The sequence below is a fragment of the Enoplosus armatus genome, chromosome 6, assembly GCF_043641665.1.
Source record: "Enoplosus armatus isolate fEnoArm2 chromosome 6, fEnoArm2.hap1, whole genome shotgun sequence".
Taxonomy (NCBI): Eukaryota; Metazoa; Chordata; class Actinopteri; order Centrarchiformes; family Enoplosidae; genus Enoplosus; species Enoplosus armatus.
In genome coordinates, this window is record NC_092185.1 from 1,245,828 (window position 1) to 1,271,579 (window position 25,752).

General features: G+C 42.3%; 1 protein-coding gene across 1 annotated transcript in view; it reads left to right on the forward strand.

Moving 5' to 3' along the window:
* The first annotated feature begins 5,816 nt into the window (after positions 1 to 5,816).
* The window catches only part of cspg4 (chondroitin sulfate proteoglycan 4), a 64,942-nt gene continuing 45,006 nt past the window's right edge, over positions 5,817 to 25,752 (forward strand). The window contains exon 1 of the mRNA XM_070907825.1: positions 5,817 to 5,892. Coding sequence (XP_070763926.1) covers positions 5,817 to 5,892 — 76 coding nt within the window. The remainder of the gene's footprint in view (positions 5,893 to 25,752) is intronic.

Here is a 25,752-nt window from a genome sequence, read left to right on the forward strand (position 1 = left end):
ACTGTAAAGTGGGATCGATGCCACTCTTATGTCTGTAGGGTAAATACACATAAAGCATAGAGTTGTTTCCCCCTGTTTTCAGTCTTTGTGCTAAGCTAAGCTAACCGGATGCTGCCTGGAGCTTTATATTCACTCCAAGACAAAAGCCTTGTGAGATGCATTTGTAAATGAGTTTCAGTATCTTACAAATTGCATGGAGTCAGTTTTAGAGTTCCATTTGCAGTCCTCTCCTGTTTGTGCTGCAATACATGACTTATTGATTTCAAGTGAGAAATCAAAGGATGTTTTCTTTTACTTCAAATAAAAAAGCCTCACAGTCTCATGTGCCTTGAATGTTCTTTTCTGAGTGTTTCGATCACTGCCTGGCTCTCCCTCCAAAGAAAACTAGCTGCTTCAGATGCTCCGTCTCCTTCATGCTGCATGTTTGCTGCTTTAAAGCACCGTGATGCTCAGAGCACAGCAGGGGGACTCAGTGTTACAGTAACAATGTTTGCCACCCTCCCATCCTCCCCTCCATTTAGCAAGTTCATCTGCGAACAGCTGAACAGCTGACATTCCTCTCTTTATCAAGTGAAACGGCGCGTGAAATTCTGAATTTAGTTTTGTGTACATGCTGACTCTGGCACACAATTGATTGTTAGAAAGATTTCTGTCCCACTGTCACACTGATGATCTGTTGGCTTTGATGGAGGGAAAATCCAGTTTTAGATGATCAGCTGTGATGTTATGCCTCACAGCATTATGCTTGTGACAAGGAAAATATTTTTTCTATAACAAAGCAAGCATATTTGTTAGAACTTAACGTTGGAATTCGAACAAATTCATCACCAACTCTAAGATTGTTTTCATTGACACCTCTGCTCAGTTATTTATCCTCCATTTTCCATGCATCTTTGTGTTTGTTTTATTTGTTCATATTTTCTTTCTCCAGAAGCATCATTTAATACCTGAGGATCGCATGTATCTGCAGACAATGCGCCCCAGAGCGCTGCATTACGGACAGAGATTCACAGTCACAAAGCTGTCAGGGAAAAGATAAACTAAACCATGTGCCTTTGAAAACGACATGCTAATAGAGATTAAAACCCTGAAATGAAGTTTAACAGTTTAAGCTGCAAACATTTATTATCAAGTTCTATCACTTTTAAGAGTGTGGAATTATTTGATTGGCAAGCTTAATCCTCTCCTCTCCTTGAGCAAACATGTCTAAACAAGTCATTATTGAACTTGAAAAAAAAGTGAAGGTGACACAAACATTGTGACAGGAATTAGCATCATTAATAAACGCGGGAGACGCAGCATTACATGTGTATACACTGCAAATGAGTCAAGCGCTTTTCCAGTGGTGTCATGCATTAGCTGAGGTGAGAAAAGCAAATTAAGTTGACGCTGCCGACAACGCTGCATTGTCAAAAAGGGACTGTAATAGGCTTCCAGCCGCGAGAAAGTAACTCTGCCGACTGCAGCACACAACAGAACCTGAACAGCTCTATTCGCTAGGCTTTGTATCATCTGAAGATGTTGGCTGTTGGTCACTGGGAGTCCTTTGAAAGTTGAAAATGAGTCATGTGAGTTATTGTCAGTCAGGGTAGAAAATCACTGGGCGCAAAACATGCGGCCTAAATCATTTATTGATTAAACTACCCCTTCATACTTGATAATAATTAATCCCAGTAATTCTCAGAGCTTCATTTTAACTGCTTGACACCAACATCAGGCTCCGATCTCAAAATCTGAGCTCAATCAACACCTTTCTGACAGTGTTGGGCTTGTTAATCACACTCTAACACCTCTACCTCTGAGGGTTGGGAGGACATAGATTCTCACCGCTTAAAATAGATTAATTTGAATGAATATTCCACTGAAATGAATCCATATAAGCCTGTTCACTTCTCCAGTGCAGGACATATTTAGCTATTTGGCAGTGAGCCCACGTACACATTTATATACAGAAGCTGGAATCCTAATCTTATCTTAATACTGTATGTGACAAATTCCTCTCTGGACTCCACAGCTTGTTCCAGGATAGAAACACTTAAAATTCATAAAATCTCTGCAGTGCATCAGGCCACAAGTAGTAAGAGTAGAAAGTTAGTATATAAATACGGATGCAGATGCAGGGATTGCATGCTTTTAAAATAAAAGTTATCGAAATAACTATTGCCATTTGGGACAATTTGTAATAGAATAAATGACTGAAATGAAGAATCGATTATCAAAACAGAGATAAATAATCTGTTGCTCAATTGCTCTTATTTGTAATATAACAAAGCTGCTGTAGATGCCAATAAAACCAGACATTTGTAATCATATCCTAGTTTCCCCTCTCACTGTTTCATCCTATTCCACAGTTCTCACTGATCTAGAAGAGATTACACTGTGAAAGGAACCTTCTTTGCCCTCTATAGAATGAACTTGGCCTCTCGGCGCGCTGCTTTCTCTCACAGCATCTCATCAAAGTGTTTACCTTCGCTGTTAAATGACAGAGGCTGTAACCTGCAACCTCCTCAAAAACGTTTCCACTCATAAAATCCTGTCCATGCTTCAGGCATATACCGCACGGGTAGCATTGATGTTATGCAGGTGGTTTCAGTTTATTCTCAGTATAGATTATCATGGAAAGTGGAGAAAATAGTGAGGAGTGGATTAATATAAACATAAGCAAACAATTGAGTGAATGAAAGTGAGCTATTATACTGCACGAAAGAGACAAAAAGCTGAAGAGGCACAGAAAAGTGAAATCTACTGGACAAAATTAAGAATCTCTTATTAAGAAACTGTAATATTTTCCCACCGCGGGGTCCAATGCCACTAAAGCTCTTTGTTCAGGGGCCACTAGATTATTACAGTGTATTTTAAAAGCAGTAAATCACGGTGATCAAAACAAACCGCTGTGATTATCTGGCATTTGGCTCAAGTTCTTATCCTGACGGTGGGAAAAAAAAAGGTTTAGAATAACGTTGACATACTTGCTGCGGTTTAATCAAGTCTGGAGCTTTGAGGGCGCAGCGGCGGTCTGGCCAGACGGCTGCAGCAACACACGAAGGTGATATTTGAGACCGTGTGGTGAAAGCTGAGCTTCTTCGCTCTGCCGATGACGACTTGAGAGGTGATATTTCAGCAAAATGTCCCAAGTTACTGCTCTGTGTGAAGATCACATCAACTGGGAGAGAAATTAGATCCGATAAGAATGCCTGAACTGCCTCCAAGCTCAGGAAAGTTACTGAGATATAACAGTAAGTTTATATGGTGAGATGGTAGAATCCAATACTGTATATTGTTGCAGAAGTGCACAGCTATCCTTCTATTTAAAGGATAGCTTTTCTTTTGTGAGGAAACATGACAATGTAAGAGAGTGGGGATTGAATCCACAGTCCGTGTTCAGGATATAAAGATGCACGTACCTGAAGCTAATATGCGGCTTCAGCAGTACATAATGTCCATTCTGTGTTTCCTTGCTGAGCTGCAACAGTAACAAAAAGAGGGAATTTCACACCAACGAGACGATTGTTTTGGAAGATACCACCTTGATTTGTCTGAGTCAGGCTTCTGAAGCCTTGTATCAGCTCCAGCTAACAGGACTGTGGATTTTAGATCAGTCAGACGTTCTGTTTTCAGCTTGTTCTGCTGCCCCCAAGTCAACGAATGCAGCTTTAAAGGTACTTTATGGAGTTTTTGACCACTAGTGTTTCTGTACTGTAATGTTTCCATACGTGGGTCTTCATATTGTTTTTATCTTGCGTGTGATGCACATACACAACAACATGAGCAGGAGGTTAACTTGATGCAAATGTCACCATAAAACGTAGCAATGCAGCTATAAAAGAGGATGAGAAGAAGAAGAGCGCGTGTTGATGTAAACAGTACAAGTTCCAGAAGATCACTAAAGGGGTTGCAGATGTTTCATGAGGTGGGAAATGCATCCAACATGTTTTCAGGCCTTTAGGATATATATAATATATTTTGATGAGAATAGCTGACAGTAAACAAAACCCTGTTTGTTTACAATTAAGACTCCACAGAACACCTTCAATCCAAGCCTGTCCATGCATTATTAAGCCAACAAAATCACATGAATTGCATCAACTTACTTTGATAAATGCAGGTTCTTCTTGCATCAGCTGAAGTGCTTGTGCTAAGGGGGGCCACTGATGTTGCGGATTACATAAGACTGCCTGTGCTCTCACATACTGCGGGAACCCACTCATACCAGTGGGTGACATCCCTCCAGGGCAAATTATGCATCCCCAGGGAGGCGAGAGTATGTCATCGGTGCAAGCGGTTGGCTGCGGCTCAAAGGGAGCATTTTAATTGTAGCTCGTGTCATGCTGAAATAATCAGGGAGGCTGTGGTGTCAGAAAAGGTTTCCTGCAATAAATAGTGTCGCGTTACAGGTGCCATGTGGTATTTTACAGGTTTTCTCACAGCTACAGTCACTCACACCCTTGTGAAGAGTAAAGAGATGAGAGGTCCACTTCATCGTCACTGTTTTCCCAGCAAATGAATGCCACCTCAGTGAGGAGCTGACACGTTATTTGCCACTGGAGGTGCTGTTGATCCAAAGAAACCTGACATTCAGATTTTGTTTGAAGGAGAACGAGTTCTTTTCTGCACCGATCCGAGAAATCAGATGAAGGCCATATTCCTGCGTGGATATCAGTTTCACTCATGAATGAGAAGTACAGAAGTATAGAAAGTGCCCCTCTCATACTCCTCTTTTGGAATGGCTTATCATATTTCATATGCCAGCTAATTTGAAGATAATTTCTGAGGAATTGTTTGTTCAGTTGAAAAGAAAAACTCTAATTGAACGGCATAGGCTGCACTCAGCAGTGAATTACTGTTGTGAAGTTATTCCACACCTGAGAGGAAGTGTTTCGGAAATTCTAATTGTATTCCCATTTCAGCTGTCAGAAAGAACGAGGAGTAATTTGACAACCAGCTGACTGTGAGACAGGTGAAATTGAACGTTCAGGCTCTGAGACTGAACTTGAGGTTTAATCTGAGCGTTCAACCAGAAAATACTAATCCTTGTGAGGAGTGTGTGCATGTTCGTTACCAAAGAAATGAAAGTTAAAGCCAAGTGGAGAACAATTAACATCAGCACTCACCACGATTAAAGTCTCTCTGAGTGCCTTAGATAACTTGAGCGGTAAAACTTTTCCATTGTCCCTGCCCTATCAATAGGGGAGACCCAACACAACATGCGTGTGAGCTTAATTAGCTTCAGGAGCAGGTTTGTTGAACAAAAACATAAAGAACGAGACATTGATCAAGGGAAAGGCTAGGAAGATAAAACACCAGGAGAGTTGGACAACCTGATTTGTCTTTAATTAAAAGTAAAAGGTTTATCCCTGCAGAAGGCAGCCGCTGGTCTCCAAAGGCCACTCCAATTACTGAGTGAGACAAAAGGAGGGAGTTCTACAAATTCAGGAGTGGCCAGACGGAGAGGCAGGGAGGTAGAGCTGATATGGGGGTCTTTGACTTGAGGGGTGGCTCAGGAGGCTTGTTTGTAACCTGATATCTGTGAATGTGTATAAATATGTTTGTTTTAACTGATGAATGTGTAAGTGCAGGAGGCAGGATGTGATTTTCCAGTCTTAGAAGAAGTGTGTGTGTGTGTGTGTGTGTGTAAGTGTGCTGGGGAGGGGTGGGGGGGTAAAAGAGGGCGTCCCTCTCATGATCCCTCCCCAGCCCTGCCCCTTCACATAGAGGAGTGTCCTGTAGCAGGTCCCAAAACTGGAAACTCATTCAGTCCCTCCTGAATGGAGTGTCTTTAACGTGAGAGTGGAGGACTTAACTTTCAGCACGAAAATATGAGAGCCCTGAATTCAGTCCTGGTGGGTGCCTTCCTGACCCTGCTGCTCTGCCTCCCCAGCCCCAGTCATGGAGGTAAGTGTCGCTACAAATCACCCTGTCCTGCTCCCTCCTTCTGCTCCCCTCTGTCAGAGATGCACAGCAGGAGATCAGATCACTGTCCCTTTCTGAGGCATAAACCAAAGCATGACAAGCCGATGACTTAACGTCTCGAATATAATGTCTTGAGCAAACGACCACATCAGGTGGTATTTTCTTCTCTTTACTTTTTGGTTGTCCACTCTCACAGTCTTAATGCCATTCGTTGCTCAGCAGTGGAACCTTCCTTTTCTTGGATGAAATTCAATACACGAGGGGAAAGATGTGCCAAGAGTCTGACCTGGTCCAAGGTCTGAGACAACATCTGTCGGTCTCTAATCTAATGCAGGGGGGTTTTTTTTGCCTTTCAGTCTGTGCCCGGCTGAGTGTGAGAGCGCTTTTACCTTGAGAATGTTTGCATTGAAAGTGTGTTGCCAAAAGGCAGGAGGCAGTGAAGCTGAAGCCCACTGTGGTTAGGAAGGTGAGCTGAGGTCCCTCTGCCGGCAGCAATGAATGGCTCTTTCAGAGGGAAGTGCTGCTCCTTATCCACCCAGAGAGGAGAGATGAAAGTGTGTGAGAGGGGCTAGTAAGGGAGTGAGAGAGGCAGTGTGTGTGATGGGGAGGGGGATGCTGGAAGGCCAAGGCCCATACAATGGCCCCATAGTGCATGAGTAAAGTCAGCTACAGATGTACCTTTCTCACTGTGACATGATGCGGCAGTACAGTTAGTGTGGGACGTACAGTGTTTGGGTGGGACAGTGTCTCCGAACAGCTTAACCAACTCACCTCGGTGCAAAATTTCGAGTTGGCAGTTTCAGCCTTGGACTTAGAACAGCTGTTGAGCCCATTGTCTTCCGCCGGCTGGCAGAACTCTCACTGCAAATTCCACTCCTATTAAGTCCGGGCAAACCTCTCCATGAGTGTCTCATTGGCAGCTAAAGTGAAAAAGTGGCTCTTGATCTGAACGGAGGAGTAACGCTTTGTTTCAGTGGCACAGAATCAAAGCTCAGCTGGAGAGCTGGATTCAGTTCTTCAGCACTGTGATCTGTTCGCCACAAGCATGAAAAGAGTCATCTGCCCTTCTGTTTGCTCATTTATAGATAAACCCCACAGACTGGTGTGACGGCGACACCTCCGCTAAAGAATTAGCCGTACACGGAGAAGACAGTGAGCTGTCTGAGTGTGGTCACATTGCATTTGCTGACAAGAAACCCTTTTGCATGGCAGTGTGCAGTCTCTTAATGCAGACATACGTACAGTAGTTAGCGTTATAGTTTGTGCTGTCTGGTTAAATCATGCAGTACATGTAATTTTCCACATATCTAAAACCAAATGTTCCTCTAATCAAAATGATGGCAGAATAAAACAGGAAAACTGTATGAAGGAACAATTTCTCCTCATCTAATTATCTGCTGGCAGAATCCTCGCTGCCTCAGTGAGAACAGTCCTCACCCACTGACCCTGGAGAACTAAATGCTAATGTTGACCAGATGTACCCAGTCACTGATTAGATTTTGGCCCCCCTGCGCTGCACAAAATGCCTGCCGCAAGCTGTCGGGGGACTCTTCCACCAACTACCTAGAAGCCTCACAGAAGGTTTCATTTCTTGCCTGTGTTTACATCTTGAAATGTCACAGGCCGAGCGCCACATGACGTCCAGATGCCATCTTCAGCTCACTGGCACCTTCCTCTACAGAAGCACTCGTTCTCCAGGAGTCGTCTACCTGCACCCACTCTTACTTGATTTCCCTGCTTTCAGGAACGTCTTGCTCAGTAGCAGAAGTGAACTGAGTCAAATCCTGAACGCAGCGCAGCGAGCCTTCCCCTCTAATAACATTTTCCATGAGTTTTCTTCAACCTACCACTTTCCCATAGTCTTACCACATCGTGTTTCTTCCGCCCACATAGCAGCCTCAGGAACAATTATTATGTAGTGTGAGCATAAGCAGGAGCTCAACAAATCAATTCCATAATCTTCTCTTCGCATAGAATATATGAAGAAAATGTGGGATTAGCATTCACGCTCGAAGACCTGCCCGTTTAGCCTGCTGGTGATGTCATGGCCCTCGGTTCAGCGTTGCCTCAGTGATTGATGACACCATCTTTCACCTACCCAAGCTTACTAAACACCTGCCAACCCCTTTAGGTCCTGCATATCAGTGGATATCATTTCACCACAGAATTTAAAAGGGACACATCTTTTCTGACACTGAAAGTCGACAACGTGCAGGGCTCAGTATGGAGCAGCCATGTCAGGGGATGCTCCCTTTATCATGGCTCTATCTGAAATTGGACATGACATGTTCCTGTTCAGAGTGTTTAAAACCGCCTGCAGCTCTGTATCTCTGCAGTGGCCTGTAAGGCCGCCCTGGAACCGCCACTTTACCAAGGTTTGGAAAAATATCCAAGGCAGTCATTTCCAAACCATGAATTGCTCTCCAGTGTATGTGTTGTTTGGTTGGCCTGGTGATAGAGGTTTTCTCTTGTTTTGCTGTCTGTTGATAGGCACAGAAAGTCTGATGTTGTAATGCAAATCTCTTTGGAAGTCATGTGCTCCTGAGGAAGCCACGTCCACCGCCGCTCCCCTCTGTTGGCCAAACAGCGTATAAAGTTAATAACTTCTTTCTTGCCCCATCAGCAACTTCTGTTCAGTCTTCTGTTTGTTGTCTTTAGTTTTGTCTTGTGTTGAAAATCCATTTATAAAATATTGGCATTTTCTAAAACACAAATACGACCTGACAGATGAACAGACAGACGAAATGGGGAGAAAACAAAACTTCTGTCCAACTCGGTCGGCAGAATTAATGATGAGATTAGACATGTGTGGTGTTAAAAAAGCTACTAGACAACATTGTAAGAGCATCGATTGAGTTACCACACACCGAATTGCAGATGCTTGTCTTGAATTGCTCAAATAAAATATAATAATACGACAACATGGGCTACAAACATTGTCTAATGGTTTATGCACATTTGTGAGTGTTTTAGCGACGTCTTGCTCTTGAATGTGTTTGCATTTTCAATTGCAAAGCTTAACGAGGGGATTTGCATCCCAAGACTGCATATGAGCCTGTTATCTCCCCTCGAGTATAATGTCTCTATGGCAACAAGAAAGAAATAAACATGAAATTTGCCTGGGCTTTGTGAAGTGTCTGTATACAAGGCCTCCATGTGTTCCTTGAGAGTTGGCTGGGAGAATGGTGTGACTACAAGTGTCTGCACAGAAGATTAATAAGTCCAATATTTGCATTGGGAAATTGATGAGATTAGTGTTCTGCTGGTTGTGCTGGTCCCATAGACACACTTTGTGACCCTCCCCTCACCTCTTAGTTTAAACACAACGCAGTGCTAGGTTGGAATAGAAATGGGGTATTTGGAGTAAATCCAAACAAGAAAATCAGAGTGTTTATAAATGAGGAGCAGAATGCACAGCCCTTTGCCTGCTTCCTCTCTATGGAAACCCCTCCACATGTGACCGAAGGACTGAATGTCCAAAAAACAAATGGTCACTTAAACTTTGTAGGAAATGTCTGAGGAGTGAGTTTTACATGTCATTATTATTTTCAGTCACTTCAGTGTTCGCGTCCAACACAAACCTTTACGACAACGTAATCTGTAACAGAATACAGTGACTCACATTGTCACGACTGACAAGGAGCAGGAGGGAGAATAATCTGGTTTTAGTGGACTTGAACAAAATGTGCACAAAAGAACAAGTGCATTTCTTCTAAAACTTAAGAGCGGTACATGAGTCACTGTTGCTTGTTCTTTTGGCAAAAATGAGACTCTAATAGCATCTCTGAGCATGGAAGACAATCAATATTGATAACTTTTCTAATATGATACGTTTCTGCCTTCTTGATGTTTTATCCGGCAGTGAGTCATGGTTTATTCACTATTTTTGGGGGGTTCTGGCCCGAGGCAAACATCATTGCAAGAATCCAAAGTTAGCTGTATAGGCAACCTGCCTCACCCACTCCTTCCCACTCTGTAACTTCATCTTGCTACTACTAGAATTTTAAATCTGACCCGCAGCAACAGGGTGGGCAGCATGTCGGCCCGGTCATTACAGCGTCGGTCCCATAATGGAAATGTTAGAGGCTTGACTCCTGTAACAGCATAAACTCCTGTCAAGGTGTACTTGAGCAAGACACTGCTGCCCATTCACAGTGATCCGCTGTAGTCAGATAAGCATGTCAGCTAAAAGTCAGAGAGAGTGCCTTAGAAAAGCCAGGGTTGATGTCTGATTTATCATTTATGTCACTGAAGTACAGCTATTCAAAGGATACAGCTGACGTCTTGAAACAGTGACATCCCTACATAGAAGTCAGGCAGAGCAGTGGTCAGTGGTCTAACAATCAGACAGACGACGGAAACCACTTAAAACTGTGTGAATAAACCCAAAATGCACACGGCAACAATGATTATGGTAGATCGGTCTGTGAACTGTTGTATACATATAGATTTGGTTAACCTTGGGGCTAGACTACCAACTGGGCAACATGGTTTGGTCTAGAACCCCAAAGCCTTGTAGAGGGAGTCCCAAGTTAAAATCTAGTTCAGCACCATTATTGTTTCAGTTTGTAGTGTATTTGTATATAATATCATATTCTAAAATAATGTTGTGCTAAATTAAATCACCAAACAAATACATACATGGTGAAGAAGAGATTTGAATAAATCAAATGTTTGCCCCGGGGCCTGTTAGTTAATCCGGCCCTGCCTGTGGGTTTCTTTAAAGCCAGTCGGGTCATCTGACTGCTCATGCCCCCCCCCCCTCCCCCATCTGACTTCTTTATAGCCATTTGATGGAAGCAATTAACTTGGTGAGTATAACTTTATGAATAATGACAGGAATGATGGCCATAACTTCAAAAATAAGACCAAAGTTGTAACACATCAGAATAATCAGGAGAAACATGTGATGATCCTTCACAGGGCTACAGATGTGCCAGATGCACAATGCTTCCGGAACAAGAGAGAAATTCTGCCCTCCTTCTGAATGTGTCACTAGTCTTGTTGTCGCACTTAAAGCAGAGGACTCTGACTTCAGAAGCACATATTATAGCTCCGTTTATTCTCATTGTGAACACTGGAAAAGAAAGAGATGTCCCTCGCCTTGAGGACTCTATACTCCCCTGGCAGATGATCTTTCCCACATCGCTCTCTTTGAGGTTGCTGGCTGTCAACGGCAGGCTGCTCGGATTATATTTTAGGGCCGTGATCTGCTTAGAGCGGGCAGACAGCCCACACACAGACCTCATTTAGCCCTGGGTGTGTGCACAAAAGAGTTTCTGTACATAAACACATTCTGTCCCTAGGTGGAAGGTCAAAGGCCATCTCATGGTGTCGAGAAGTGTTGTTTTAACCCTTTCCCTGTCAATCAGATAAGTCAGTGGAGGGGGGTTTTGCAGCAGATTAGTGACGGTTGGTCTACACCCAGATTTCAGCTCTGTGAGTGGCAATTTGGGATTTCAAATTGTTGTTAAACTGTGATTACCTTGTCACCGTGCAATTTTAGGCAATTCTGAGGACAAAGTCTTACCTACAGCAGCAGCAGCAGTGTGGGGTGAGGGCAGCTTGGGTGAAGGAGGAAAATAGTCTACAGTTACTCCAGAGGACTGCAGTTGAATGCCTTGCTGAAGGGCATTCATTTAGCATTCATAATTCTCCTCACAATTGTTAAAACAGTTTCACAGCTACAAGACACCAGATTTTACAAAGTCTGGACAGATACTCATCATACTTCTCACTAAGATACTTGATTCACTTTGTATTCACTTAACAATAAGATCTACAGCCATGCTAGCAGCTCTGTTAGGCTGCACCTAAGCACAGCAGTGCTTTTTAGCTAAAGGCTAACTTTAGCATGCTAACATGCCTATAGTGACAATCCTCACATGTTTAGCAGGTATGATGTTTACTTTGTTCACATCTTAGTTTTAACATTGGCTAATTAGCACTACACACAAAGTTCACCTGAGGTTGACGGGAATGCCAGTAGCTTTCGGCAGGTATTAGTTCAGAAATGTAGGAATTGCACAAATAAAATGTTAGAGGCAAAGCCAGGGGCTCAACAAAGTCCATGGGATGGACACCACGAATGTTTGTTCAAAATTGAATTGAAATCAAACAGCCGTTGAGATATTGCAGCGGACACAGCAGAAGTCCTATTAAACTTGTGTCCTTGGTCAAACTCTGAGAAGATTTGATTTGATTTATGATATTTTTGAGGATATTGGGTCTGTGCAGCTGCAGGCAACAGGATATGGATAAGAATAAGATTAATGTCCATTACAGAACATGATAAAGAGTAAACGCTGTAAAATACAAGAAAATCATGATAAAACAAAACAACAGGGATGCAAAAAATCCAAAAGACAAATACTACCTACCTAGCTGTGATAACGTCATGCACAGTAGGATACCTGTAGGACCAGAACGGGGCCTAGACCTGAAGAGGAACATTTAAAATCAGTGTTTGTTATGACCCTGACACAGACAGGCTTATATTCTTCCTCTACTGCAGCAACTGAACTCTGCATGTTTATTTTTGATAAGAGCTGTTGGGGAGTTTAGTGCCCAAAATGAAAACTCCAGAGAAAATTCTCATCATCACAGAACTGCCAAGATTTCAATAAGCAGGAATTATGCATGACCAGATGTCTTGATATGAGTGGCCTCTATGGGTTTTTTCCGTTTTTCTTTTTTTTTTTAGAGAATAGTCTGTGTTATCATTTTTTTGGTTGAATAAAGAGGAATCAGCTCTATTCTGGCTGCTATTGTTTCTCTTATCCATTGAAAATAAATTAAAAGGAAAATGGAATCACAAAATGTCTTCTTACCCCAAAGGAATCAATGAATTAATTACTCAGTCGGTTTTCCCCCCCAAGATCCGCTCTCAAGATCTTTCCTTCATGTTTATCGTGAATGTTATCAACTGGTTACATCATCAGATATTGTTATCTTACATCATCATATGACATAAATTAATATCTAAATCAGATTCCAGAACAATGCTTGCTCTGTTGAACACTCTGCATCGCATGTAACTCACATGCCCTGATCAGTGCAATCAGACTGATGTGGCCAATGGGGTAACAAAAGGCTGCTAAGGAACTGGAAAAGCAGCGTGAATCATGGGAAATGTTTCCAGTGTTTGGCTGATTCATCTGAGACGTGTTAGGAAAAGCCTGAGGTTTCTACTCCAACATCTGGAGTCCACTTGGTCAGTTAGTAGCCAGCCAAAGCTGGAGGCTTTAATCAAATTGTCCGTCCGCTTCTCTTACCTAATATAGACAAAACAACTGTGGTGAAAGTATGTGAGTGTGCTGCAATTAGCCAAGTTTTAGGTCTGAAGTAGTTCTTGAAACAGGGACTGAGAGAGCAGTTTGTTATCAGATGTGTTTCATGTTTGCTTTCTCAGCAACCCTCCAACTCCTGGGAACTTCTTTTAAGCAAGTTCTATATACAGTAAGCCACACACGGCAGTGCCTCGAATACATCAAATGAAAGAGCAAAATGTCTTTAATATTCATCTGTGTATGTTGCATTTCACACGTTAAGTTTTGTTCTAAATAGCACTACCCCTCAGAGACTTTAGTCCAGCTGGAACAGGAGCTCGCACATGAATATGACTCACTATTTTAAATTTAGAGAAATCCACTGCGAGTGTGGGGACTCCCTCCAGCCCAGAGGGTGTATGACTCATAAGCACAAGGCCGCAGTGGTTAATCATGAGACATCAGACTCCAAACTAATAGTTTTTTGTGCTTCTAATTAGTTCTTGACTCCGAGACGTTATTAGCCTTTGCTCCAAGACCAGGGGATTGAGCTTTAGCCGCAAGGGGCTGTGATATGTGAGTCTCCTGAAGTAAAATGTTGGGTCACAGACAAAGTTTAACAAAGAGATTCTGGCAAACATCTGACACCTGGTAGATGACTTCACCAAGAATTGTCTTTATTTTCCATGAGGATGACTTTGAGGTACGTAAAATAAATATGAACATCCTATTTTGCTAGTCTCCTGCTCTTTCACTCTCACAACATGGCAGCGGGAGGCTGCAGTTAGGAGGGCCACTTTTCACAGCATGCTGACATGAAGGCAGATCTGCGCCAGCTCCCAAAATCTTCATCAGCACCGCTGAGGGAGCATAAAGTGTTCTGAGTAATTTGACGCCAGACAGCCTCATTACAGGCTGGGTTCAGACAGAATCAAGGGGGCTGGGGATAGCACCAGGTCTGGGATGGGGCAGATGACAGTCCGGAATAGCCTGCACCAGATAAATATAGCTAGACGGCAGAACCAACAAAAGAGCATGTTGCTTCACATGAGGTTGACGAAAGAAGGAAGGGGGAGGAAAGGGGATGCAGGGTGGGGATTGTGTGTGTGTGAGGGCGTGTATTCTGTATGTGCTGTGGTTCACACAGATCCCAGTGAGGCCAGAGCAAATGTCGTCATCTCGTTGGTTATGAAGGCTTAAAATAACCAGAGGATATGATGTGTCTCATGAAGTTTGATTTGACAGGATGGCCGCCTGCAGTAGCACGAAGCAGAGAACAGCTGCAGAGTGGAGCTGAAGCACACGTCACTGGTTTGCAAAGCTTCTTGTGCAGCCATGTGTTGAATCTTTCACACAGTTGTGGCAAAACAGATGCTTAAAAGTTCAGCATAGTTTCATCAAATATTGTGAAGTGAGAACATGAAAATTAATTTCTTCCTTCACTAATTGACTTCTGTTATCTGCTGTTTGTTGTCTCACAGAAGATGTAGTTCATGAATACGTTCAGCCATGTAGAACAGTTGAGACGGGAGTCCGAGTTATATTTTAGGGTTTCACCTTCATTGGTGTTGGATTTAACGGCTGGATTCTACACATAATTCTTCACAGGTTGGGGATAGAAGTCAGAAAGAGACAAACATGAAGTGATCCGATTCTGAGGCGCTTGCTCTTAAGTACACTTTAAAGGAGTCGTTTGACATTTTGGGAAATGCGCTTCTTCGCTTTCTCGCCGAGAGTTAGATCAGCAGCCTCGTGTCTGTACGATATGAAGCTAAAGCTAGCAGCCAGTTAGCTTACCTTAGCACAAAGACTGGAAACAGTCTGGCTCCGCCCGAGGGTACAAAATGCCCCATTTCCTGTCTAAATTACTCTAAGCTAAGCTAGGCTAAGTGGCTGCCGGCTGTAGCTTTGTATTTACTGCACAGGTATCAGAGTGGTATTGATCTTCTCATCTAACGCTCTGCAATAAAGCGAATAAGTGTGTTTCCCAAAATGTTGAACTATTGTTTTAAAGAAAGGAGGAGAAAGCTCATAACAATGCTCCTGTTTTTTTATTTTCAATTCTATGGATCAACGTTTTGACTCATACTGACTTCTGTAATCGTCTTTCTGACGTATGTAGAGCCAAGGACTCGTAGGAGGTGGACTTATTGATGTTTATGGCCTTTGTTGGCTTTGAATGGTCTCTCTATGGACTCCGTGGGACTTCCATGGTCATGTTGACTACACTGTGAACACTCCAGTTGTATACGATACACCAGTCAGTCAGACAACTACAGTTTTTTGTCCTGAAGGAGACGAGATGAGCTGCAACATTGATCCACAGAAATTAAAATAAAAGACTATCATAAAGCAAAACATCCGTTCGCCACTCTCATCATAACAAACCTAATTTCTATTGCTTCATCATACCTGAAATTAGTGTGAGTCACTTTGTATCTGTGTTTTTGTATGAATTAAGTTTATTATACGTTCTTCTGTGCTGAAAAACATGTCTGTTTTGACATCTCATGAAATTTGGGGAGCTCAAGCTCAAAAATGATTACATGCTTGATTAAACAAACATATTTCTACTCTATCTTGTGGAAGAGAAAGACGTTTTGTGAGACATTAGAAAAAGAATTGGAATCTTTGAGAAACTGACAACAGCAGCTGAAGTCAACAAACAATCGGCCAAACCAGAAGAAATGCAGATGACAGGAGAGATGAGCGCGCACCGAGAACAACCAGTATTTTTGTGGCCAACTATGCAATCTGATACAGCACAGTGTGCCAGACTGGGCCACGGGAGTAGGTCGCTGGGGAATGTAAAGATGCAGAATAGCTGACCATGTGTGACCCCGGACCATCCTGTCACTTTACAGCCAAAGACGCATTCCCAAGCTTCTCTGCAAGACAAATCTCTATTGTGAAAGTTACCACAGAGGAGACACTCTTGATGTTTCAAACACTGTTGAGTTCAGATTAGAGTTGGTGACCTTAATTGCTCTCAGAATCATTTTGTTTTTATGGTCCTCTGAAGAGGAAAGCACAGTAGATTTAAACGCCGTGGAGACATCGCCACAACAAGAAAGCTTCCATTTCTTCTTTTAAAGCAGAACAATGATGCACATGGCCTGTTCAGGTATTCCAATCTAACAGCACTGTGGTCCAGTCCTTGTTTAATAACCTCCAGAGGCTGTACAGCTAAGCCAGTGTGAGAGAGCATTTCACCACACATAAGGGTACCAATAACCATTGGATGGCAATTAGCTTAAGGCCAGCCTAAGGGGGGGAAACTTAACCTGCTTCTTGTGCCTGCCTGACTTTTTGATGCACATTAATTTATTAGAAAAATTAACTTGGTGTTTATTTGCCCTCTTTCCATTAAACGCATAAACAAATCTTGTAGATAATTGGGAAGGTGTTATGGAACCAGATGGCCATTTACTCAAAGTTGAATAAAAGTCTGGTGTGTAGCATTTAATCCTAAATACTTTAAAATGGTTTAGATCCTTGAGTTGTTGAACCAACACTTTAACTCACTGGTTTCATCTGTGAAAGTCCACATACTCATGGTATTAAGCTCACCTGCTCTCTCCACATCAGCAGGTGAATCCAGCTGCAAGCAATGATCCTTTATTGAGTTGACTAATTAGCCTGAGTTCAGTCTCACATGGGAGATGTAGGTGAAGAGGAGGAGACCCTTTTAATCAGCTTTAAGTTATGAGTCAGTTGAGACATCATGCATGGGGAGGCAGGTTTAAGGAGGGTGGGTCTACAGTGTTACACACAGGCTTCTGCTCTACTTTAGCAGACAGTGAAAGAGAGGTCAGCTGTTCAAAATAGAAATATCTGATCCCTGGAAAGTGTGGTCCAAACTTTAAAATAGGAATACCTTCCTATGATTAGATTTCATTCACATCAAAAGAAAAACGGTTTTACAGCCTCAACAAACTTTCTCTAAATAAAATGAATGTTTTCCACTCTGCGACCAGACATTATCAAACCTGACAGCACATCAGTTTGTTGAGGGGTGGCGGGTTCATAGGACGGGAATAGAGTGCGATACAATCAGTCATAGTAAGAGAAATATGAAAAGTTCCCCCCTAAAATACCCGAGACGTTTTCCTATCTCTGCAGAAGTGAGGATTTGCTTTTTGGTAATTTGTCAAAATGTGTATTTTGGTGGAAGTCTCAACACTAACTCGCTCAGCAGCTGTTGTTGCGGAGAAATCATGTCTCCTCCAACATGCAGCTACTTGTGAGCACAAATATTTTCCTGGCAACTGAAAGTGGAATGAACTGGGTTCACTGCCTTGCCAAATTGTGGATTTCATTTCCAGACGTAATTGAACATGTTTGTCAAAGGTAGAGCAGACTATCGTGCTGTCTTACAGGTTGCATGTGTGCTATTCCCTGCTTTCCCAATGCATTTACATGACAAGTCAATAGCAGGGGCTGCAATCATGTTGGTAATTGAAACAAAGTACAGATCTCATGCCAGTAAATTGAATCAGTTTGATAACAATGATTGAAATTGCACACAATCAAGAGTAGGCCTGGATAATAGATTATTGATTAGGTTTAATCATGACCATCCTTATTAGAGGCTGCACAATCTAAACACTAACAGGATCACTTCAGGCTACCACTTCTGCTCGCTCTAACAAATGACAGTATGTGCTCGTTAAACACATGCTGGCGTCGCTGTAACGTTCCCTTCTCTCATAATTGACTGACTTTTTGAACATACTGGGCTGAGCAGCCAGCTCTAACTCACCAAAGGATGTCTCACGATGTTTTACTGGGAAAGTCGCCTCCAGATAGCACTGCAGAAGAGGCAGTTTTCAACATGACAGCTATAGTGCTGTGCTGAAAGGTGAAATCCAGTCCACACCCTAATAAAAACATGATTCGGTGGTCGCTTGAAGTTTCAAATAGTGAATTACTGCCAGGGAATGTTCAGCCATTACCTGACATCTGTCTTTGTGTATGTGGGCCAGCATTCCTGAGCCAGTTGTTGGGCTGAGTGGATACAGTTTGGGAGCTGATGCAGGAAATTATCTCTTTGGTACCTTCAAGTGGAAATGAAATACAAAACAGTTGCATGGAAGTGTCAGAAGTTAGGAATTTGGTCTGTCTGAAGATACAAACACAAGCTGTTTCTGATACCCAGAAAGAAAATAACCAAACTGTCTAGTGTCTGTAACGTCTGTCTCACTACAAAACAATACTTTCACACCCATAACTACAGTGAAAGACTTTTTCATTGTAGACAAGAAAGTAAGAGGTGTGCGACGAACTTAATATGATGCTGGGCTAAATCCTACCACGCCCCCATTGTGCTACCATGCTGATGCTAAGTGGGTATAATGTTTGCCATGTTCATTGTAGTTCAGTGTGTTAGCATGCTAACGTTTGCTGATTAGCACTAAACACAAAATAAAGCTGATGAATGTCATTAGTTTTTGGTTTATTTGGACAAATTAAAATGTTGACCGGAAAGTGAAGGGATTACCAAAGTTGATGCAAAGTTCATCCTGGGGGGCATGTACAACATTTCTAGTCTTTTTACTTCTCAAACTCTCCTACGGGTATTACTGCAGAACCTCCATCTTGTCAAATATTCCATTTGATCTGATACACTGTGGACCCTCTGATTATCAGCTTTTTCCAAAGCTTGTGGTTTCACTCCTGTGTGGTGGGTGAAGTCTTCCTGTCTATGGTTATATGTATGATTCCGTCACAGACGATAATGCTTTTACCTTGACCAGAACAGATCTCCTCAGCCTTCTTTTAAATGCAAGTCATAAACTATTGATGGTGGTCTCCATGTGAACTCGCGGCTGACTCCTGAATCACAGCGCTGCAGAATGAGGTCATTTGGAAACAAAGTTAGTGGCCCTGAAACAGTCTGTGTGTGCGGAGAAACGGGGGGGTTGGATAATACGTAGTGTAACAGGCTTGTACTGGATTTATGAATGAGGGTTCAACTGTGAGCAGGTGTCGTGTGTTGCAGTTATAATATACTTCCTTCCTGTCAGAAATATATTGTTTAGAAAAAAAGGGCCCCATTGCATTGTTGAGTGAAATATTAATAAATAATGTTAAGCCACTGAACCTCAGGCGCACTAAAGTCTCATGTGGGCACATGGCATGACTTTAGTGAACCACTGTGAAGACATTGTGTGAGGAGGATGCTGTGGTGGTGCAGAGCGGGACATTTTATTGCCAAATCCAACAGGACCAGCCCTGCACCGCCCGGCTCCACCCGGCCTCGGTCTCCTCTTCACACGCCAAGAACGGATCTTCTCAATATATATGTGACAAATACGAATGCAGTGACTTCTCCTTTTATGTATATAAATAACTATGGTGATCAAATTAAAATCAGATAACAAAGACAGCTTTGACAACATACTGAGGCTGCTGACTTCATAATGATGGCTTCCTCCTCGTTCCTCTCTTGGTTTTTTTCACGACACTTCAGTCTAATTTCTGTAGTTTTGTGGCCCCATCCAATGACAGAAGTGTTGGCATAATTAACATTTCTTACTGTGCAGTTAATTCAATGTACAGCAGCACATCCTTACACCATGTTGCACGACAGCACATGAATGTATGTTAGATGTTTTCCACAAAGATCACATACTGTAAGTGGGTGTTAAATATATCCCATATCCGCTGTAATATACACAGTGGACAACAATAACAAATATATGTATGTCTCAAAACATTGGTCACCTCATTTGACTTCATGGGCGCATGAACCACAGCATGCTGTCGTGTCTCTACAGTGTTACTTATATCCAAACTGCTGGCTTGGAAGTATGTTTTTGAAAATGCATCTTTCACACATTCCATACTTTGCAGTACAGAGGTTGCATTTATTTCCATGGGCCTTGCTCTTGGTGAATCGAGCGCAACTGTAGAACATCTGAATGCCAGCTGGATGGTATTGGATGCCTTTGGCAGGATTATCGAGAATCAGTGCATTTCGTAACAGCATTCATTAGTAATCAGAAATATATGGGCTTCATTTGGCCTGTGGAATTCAATCCCTCAAGCTCATTTAAATTCTAATAAACAACTGTGAATATATTCATGACTAAAGGTCAGAACTCATTTACACTCACTCACAGGGCCGCTGTGAATGAATTTTGAAAAGCGACGTGCTGTGTTACATACATGTTTCAAATCCAATATCTAGAATCATAACACTGGCATATTAAATAGAGGCAGCTAATGGCTAAAGTTTTGATTTCACAAGCGTGTAAAGAATAAATGTGAGACCTGTGAGTGAACTGTGTTACAGAGTGAGTGATGATCAGAGTGGCCCTTCTCAAATGGAGCTCACATGTTTACCAGAAGCCTTGTCTTCACAGCAGACACATTTTGCTGAGTATTTTCAGTTGGAGGGATGGCTTACTGTATGTTCCTGACAGCTCTGAGAGCGTGGCATGTTGTTAAGTGCTCAGAGAACCAAAGGCTCAAAGTTGCAGGCATATAATTTTGTTGTAAATTGCCAAAATGCGTCTGTAGTCGCATGGCAACAGCCGAGAGCGCCAATGTCCATTAGCACTGCAGCTAAAAGAGAGATGCTCAGTGTCCATGGGTTTCTTCCCCATGGACAAACAGCACAACACATTTCTCCACTGAGTTGTCGGTCAACATACATCCACACTTGCAGTTTGTGTGTCTTAGTTCAACCGCAGCCTCTCATTGAACATGACCGTTGCTGTTAGCACTGCCACACCAGGTAACTGAGGCAGTTAAAAATAAAACACTTTATTAAGGTCTTATGAAGCTGCTGTCGCACAGAAAGTGACGCTATTGGAAACAAGACCAACGCCCTGACACTACGCCAAAGCCTTCTGGTGAAACAGCGGATCAGAAGCCTCCAGAAGGAGTTCTTTTCCCCAAAATACATCTTTTGCTGCTCACCAGAAAATCCCCTCCTCCCACTGGGTACATTGCGTACTTTCTCTTTGAGTCTTTCTTTCCATTTGCCCTTTCCTTTGCTGCACTTAGTCAAGTGTCGGTTGGAGCAGATTTTTTGAGGACACAAAGACTCCTTTTACAGTAGCCATCTGAAAAATAACTTTTTGTGCCATTTGTTTGGTTTGTTTTTTGGGGGGGAGGTGGTTTCCTCCACAGCCTGGGTTGGATGGCCCCTCCCTTCTGCAACGGAGTCGCCCTGCAGCTTATAAATGTTTAAAAAAGAGCCTTCTTCTCCTCGATCCAAAACCACCTCAAAGCTTGGCAGAGTTAAAGGACAAACGCAGTAAAATGAACACATTCCATATCATCAGCTACACAAAACAGAGCTGGTTGTGTGTTTGTGAACTAAATCCATGTGTGCGATTCAGTTTTCCAAAGTTCTGTCAAAGGTCTCACAGTTTATGTTTGCTCACCACACCTCGTATGTTTGTTTTTCATGTGGCAAAACCATGATTGTTGATCTGCTCTCCATATGGCAGGTGTCGCCAGTGATGAGCGCTTGAGAGATGAGGAATCTTTCAACACTTAGCAACACCCGGCTTCACATTAACGTCATCAGGCACTTTCCCACTGGGGAGCCACCAGTGTTAACTGCAGATTATGTGTCTTGCTCAAAGGCACCGCATTTTTAGTGGGAGGAAACGACATCGCTCAACCCCCAGATCATTTGGGGATTCAAACTGACATCCCTGCAGTCATAAAGCCTCCTCTGTAACCTTCATGCCACCAGCACACGTATATGCTTCCTCTTAATCAGGAGGTCCTTTATCTGCATCGGAGGCTGTGTGTTTTTGCCTGAGTGGATTGAAGTGAGCGTGTCTGTGGCTCATCGGGAGGATTCTGTGAGAGCAGGAAGTGGGTATCCTTGTGTGTTTATATGTGTGTATGTGTGAGTTTTCATGTGTGTGGCCATCTGAAGCATGAAGACAGACGGATGAGTCATACATTTTAAGCTCCTCACTTTTGTTGCTGCCAAAACATTCAGTTCCGTTGTTTTATTTTTATCCATATTTGTGTTCTTTGTTGCTGTGTGAAAAAACTTTTTAACAAAGCTGTTTGCCAAAAACATGGTTTAGAAATAAATTCAATGTAGATTTCTCTCAATAATAACAATCAGAACCACTATATCTATATATCAGCTAACGTTTAGACAACTTGACTGTGCCGCTGACATTAGAAGTTATGAAACAGGACGCTAACTTCATGCAGCATGAACAAATATAGTAAATTAAAGAACTGAGAATCATCTGTGCCTGAACCAGCACCACACCCTTCGTATGACTCAAAGAAGGGAAACAAAATGTCATGCAGCTTTTACAGAACTGCTGACCAAACTGACTTATATGTACCTAAAATACCAGGTCTCACTTGTCTGAGAAAAACAGCCTCATTCACAGCCAACTATGTGTAGCGATGGCTTGTTAACCATTAATTACGCTGCCATCGCTGAGCACTTGCACATTATTCAATTAACTCGAATGTAAACTGTCTCTGCAGGTGGGCTGCCGATATTCAGAAGTGTGGCTCTTTATTTTTAGTCGTTTCATATAAAACAAGAGCACAAAGCAGCAGTGAATTACCTGTAGGAACCGCTCTAAAATCGGAGAAGTTGTTTTCTCAGACGGAGGCGACCTCTTCCTCCCTCCTGTCATCAACATATGTTACTTGGGATGTTCTTTGCCTAAAACAGCAGTGTGTACAAGCCGTCAGTCCAAAATTAGCGGTTTTTAATTTAACAGAAAACTAACCATATCACGATCCCTCAAAGTCTGTTAAAACTGAATCATCTGAACATTTGCAATTTCAAACCCGCCAAGAGAGGCTCTCAGCGTTTTTGTCTTTCTGCTTGGACTTTTGCTTGTTATTAAGTCTGGGTTAAGTTTGGGTGCAAGCGCTCTTGTGGCTTACAAATTGGTTCAAAAGGATTGAGTCACTGGAATCGGAGCAAGAAGACTGCACACACCAAAAGAGATAGAAATGATATCAGCCACCCACACACATGATGGGAAAATTGCTAATGAGTCTTTATGAATGTCTGACCCTAATAAGAGTATAATCACATTGGGAACTGTGAAATCATGTGTTCACCCATTAGCAAAAGGAACACACTTCTCAGTCTCTCTCCGATTAGCCCAAGAAGCTCCCAAAAGGGCCGTTAGCATGCACACTCGAGAATGTATTTAAATCCAGAGGAATTTTAATTACACTCGGATAGCTTTCAACTGGGTAAGCGTGTGTTATTTGGATGGTAAATTAATGGTTTTGTAAGCTGTTTTCATTCCATCTGCAAACTCAAACAGGAGCAAACAAGTAGACAACAATATCACAGGTGATGTCAGGGACTTCTTTTAATCCTAAAAAAACATGGAAACATATTTAACATCTTATATTCGCCAGTAAGTGGGCTTTAATCCACTTCCAGTTTCCGTTTCACAAAGACTGACGTCTGTTTCAGGTTTCAGAGTCAGATTCACGTCTGCTGATGATCAGACCGATCGGTTGATCGACTTCAACACTTAACTGTGTGTTTGACAGAGACGTCTTTGAGAAATGTGTGAACTATTTTACTCCTTGAATTAAAAAAAGAAGAATCTAATAAGAAAACATCAACTTTCTCCATTGATCAAAGGTTAGAAATGTTGTGAGATTTATTAAGTGTTTTTTTTGTCTGTCTGATGTTTGAAACAGGCTGAGAGACGCGAGACTTTTTACAGGAAACGTGTTGCCAGCTTGACAGATGATCCAGATCTGTGTAATACACAAAAAGCTAATCCTCAGATTCACGACTATCATATCCGCTGGCATGGAATTTGATCTTCCTGTGAGGTATGAGATGTAGTATACAGTATGAATGTTAAGAGCATGTGGTGCATCACTTCTCACACATATTGACATTCTGCAAGGTTTGCTTACTTAGCGGGTAAGCACCAGTGAACACATCTGCAGACGGTTTGGGTTTGTACTGCAGGAGGGCTCCTGTCCCACTTCCTCCCACGTTTTACAGGTGAAAGTATATCATTTTTACTTTAACGAGGCAAAAAGGGAACGGAAAAGTTTAATCTTCACAAACTCTTCCTCCTCCAAAACGAGCCAGATGGAACATAATGCCTGATAATTCCCCTTTTTGGAAAAAGTTCAAATACTTTTATACGGCAAGCATTCAAGGAATAACTAATGAATCACAATGAACGTCCCACATGCAGGTGTGCAAGGGGGATTTCTGCAGGAGGTCAAAAGAAGAGCGAGTATAACAGAGAAAGCCTGCCTGAAGCCTTGTAAGCCCAAAGAATCTAACCTTAAAAAGGGATTATCACCGTTTTCCTGACTTTTGGATCTTTGGCTCCGTGATTCAGATCAAGGTTTTTAACACAGGTTGAAGTGCTTCTCTGTGTCTCCTGGGAGACGGAATATAAAGGCAATATGTAACTGTGATTTCTTTAAGTTTAAAACCCCGTTTGCTACCATTTGTAGGAGTCGGTCAACATTCAAAGTCTTTACTTGCATCCAGTGCATATGCAGTACTGTATCAATGACCTGCAAGACTGTTAAACAGGACTTGTGGTCAGGGTGCCAATGTCTGCCAAATGACAGCATGTTGAGCACATGTTCATAAAGCATTAGAGGGGAAATGGAGAAGAAAGAAGGTGAAGGACAGAACATTTGCTCCAGAAGGGACTGTTATCTGTAATAGCACCATTATGACATACTTTCCCTCATCCGCAGGGAGTAGCAGCAGAGAAGTAGATTCTTTAATGAAACTCATTTACATATCTGAAACAAGGTACACAATTTGTTCTTAGCATGCTGGATGCTAATATACTGTATTTTGTGACTCCATGTGCGTGTAACAGACTGAACAGGTAATGACAGAATGCTTAAATCACTCTCACATTGCTTCTCTGCAATAAGCTCTACTACCTGATTATAAACTGTAACTGTCAACACAGTCATGAATCACAACTTGTCATGTTTTTAATGGTTTTTCACTCTCTTCCTTTTGATAGTTTTAAATTAACAAAGCAAATGTCCATCAAAGCTTGACAGCGTTGGCTGTCACGTCGGGCCTGTCAAGCTTTGGACTCGTCCACATGCCTCAGTGAGACTGATCCTCAGTATCCAAACAGTTTGGAGGGTGCTGTGTTTTTTTAGACAGCTCTAACTTAGCTGGAAGCGTTAGCATGTCCAGTTTACTAGCTTGCCTACCTAGTAATTTACTAAGTGTTACTCCCAAGGCCATGAGGCATCATTAGCCATCTCCGTCTTCATTATTTTGTGCGATTTCTGGTCATGTTGCAAAAAGCCCCAGTGTAGTATGTGGCAGCCGCTAACTGCTATCTGCTAACAACAGTCGTCATCACTTCCAGCAAAACAGACGGAAATTAGAAGCCTGCTTTTGTCTGTTTCTGTCTGAAGTCAAGGACACGTTGTCTAAAAAGTAATCGCCATCATTAGATACGACGTAGTGCCAGACTGCATAACAACAATAACTAAGGGGGACGGGCTTTAGTGAAGGGTCACTTGATAGTTTACTGCGTATTTCATCAACTACTTTTGACTCAAACAGTTTTTTGTTTTTGTTTTCAGATAATTT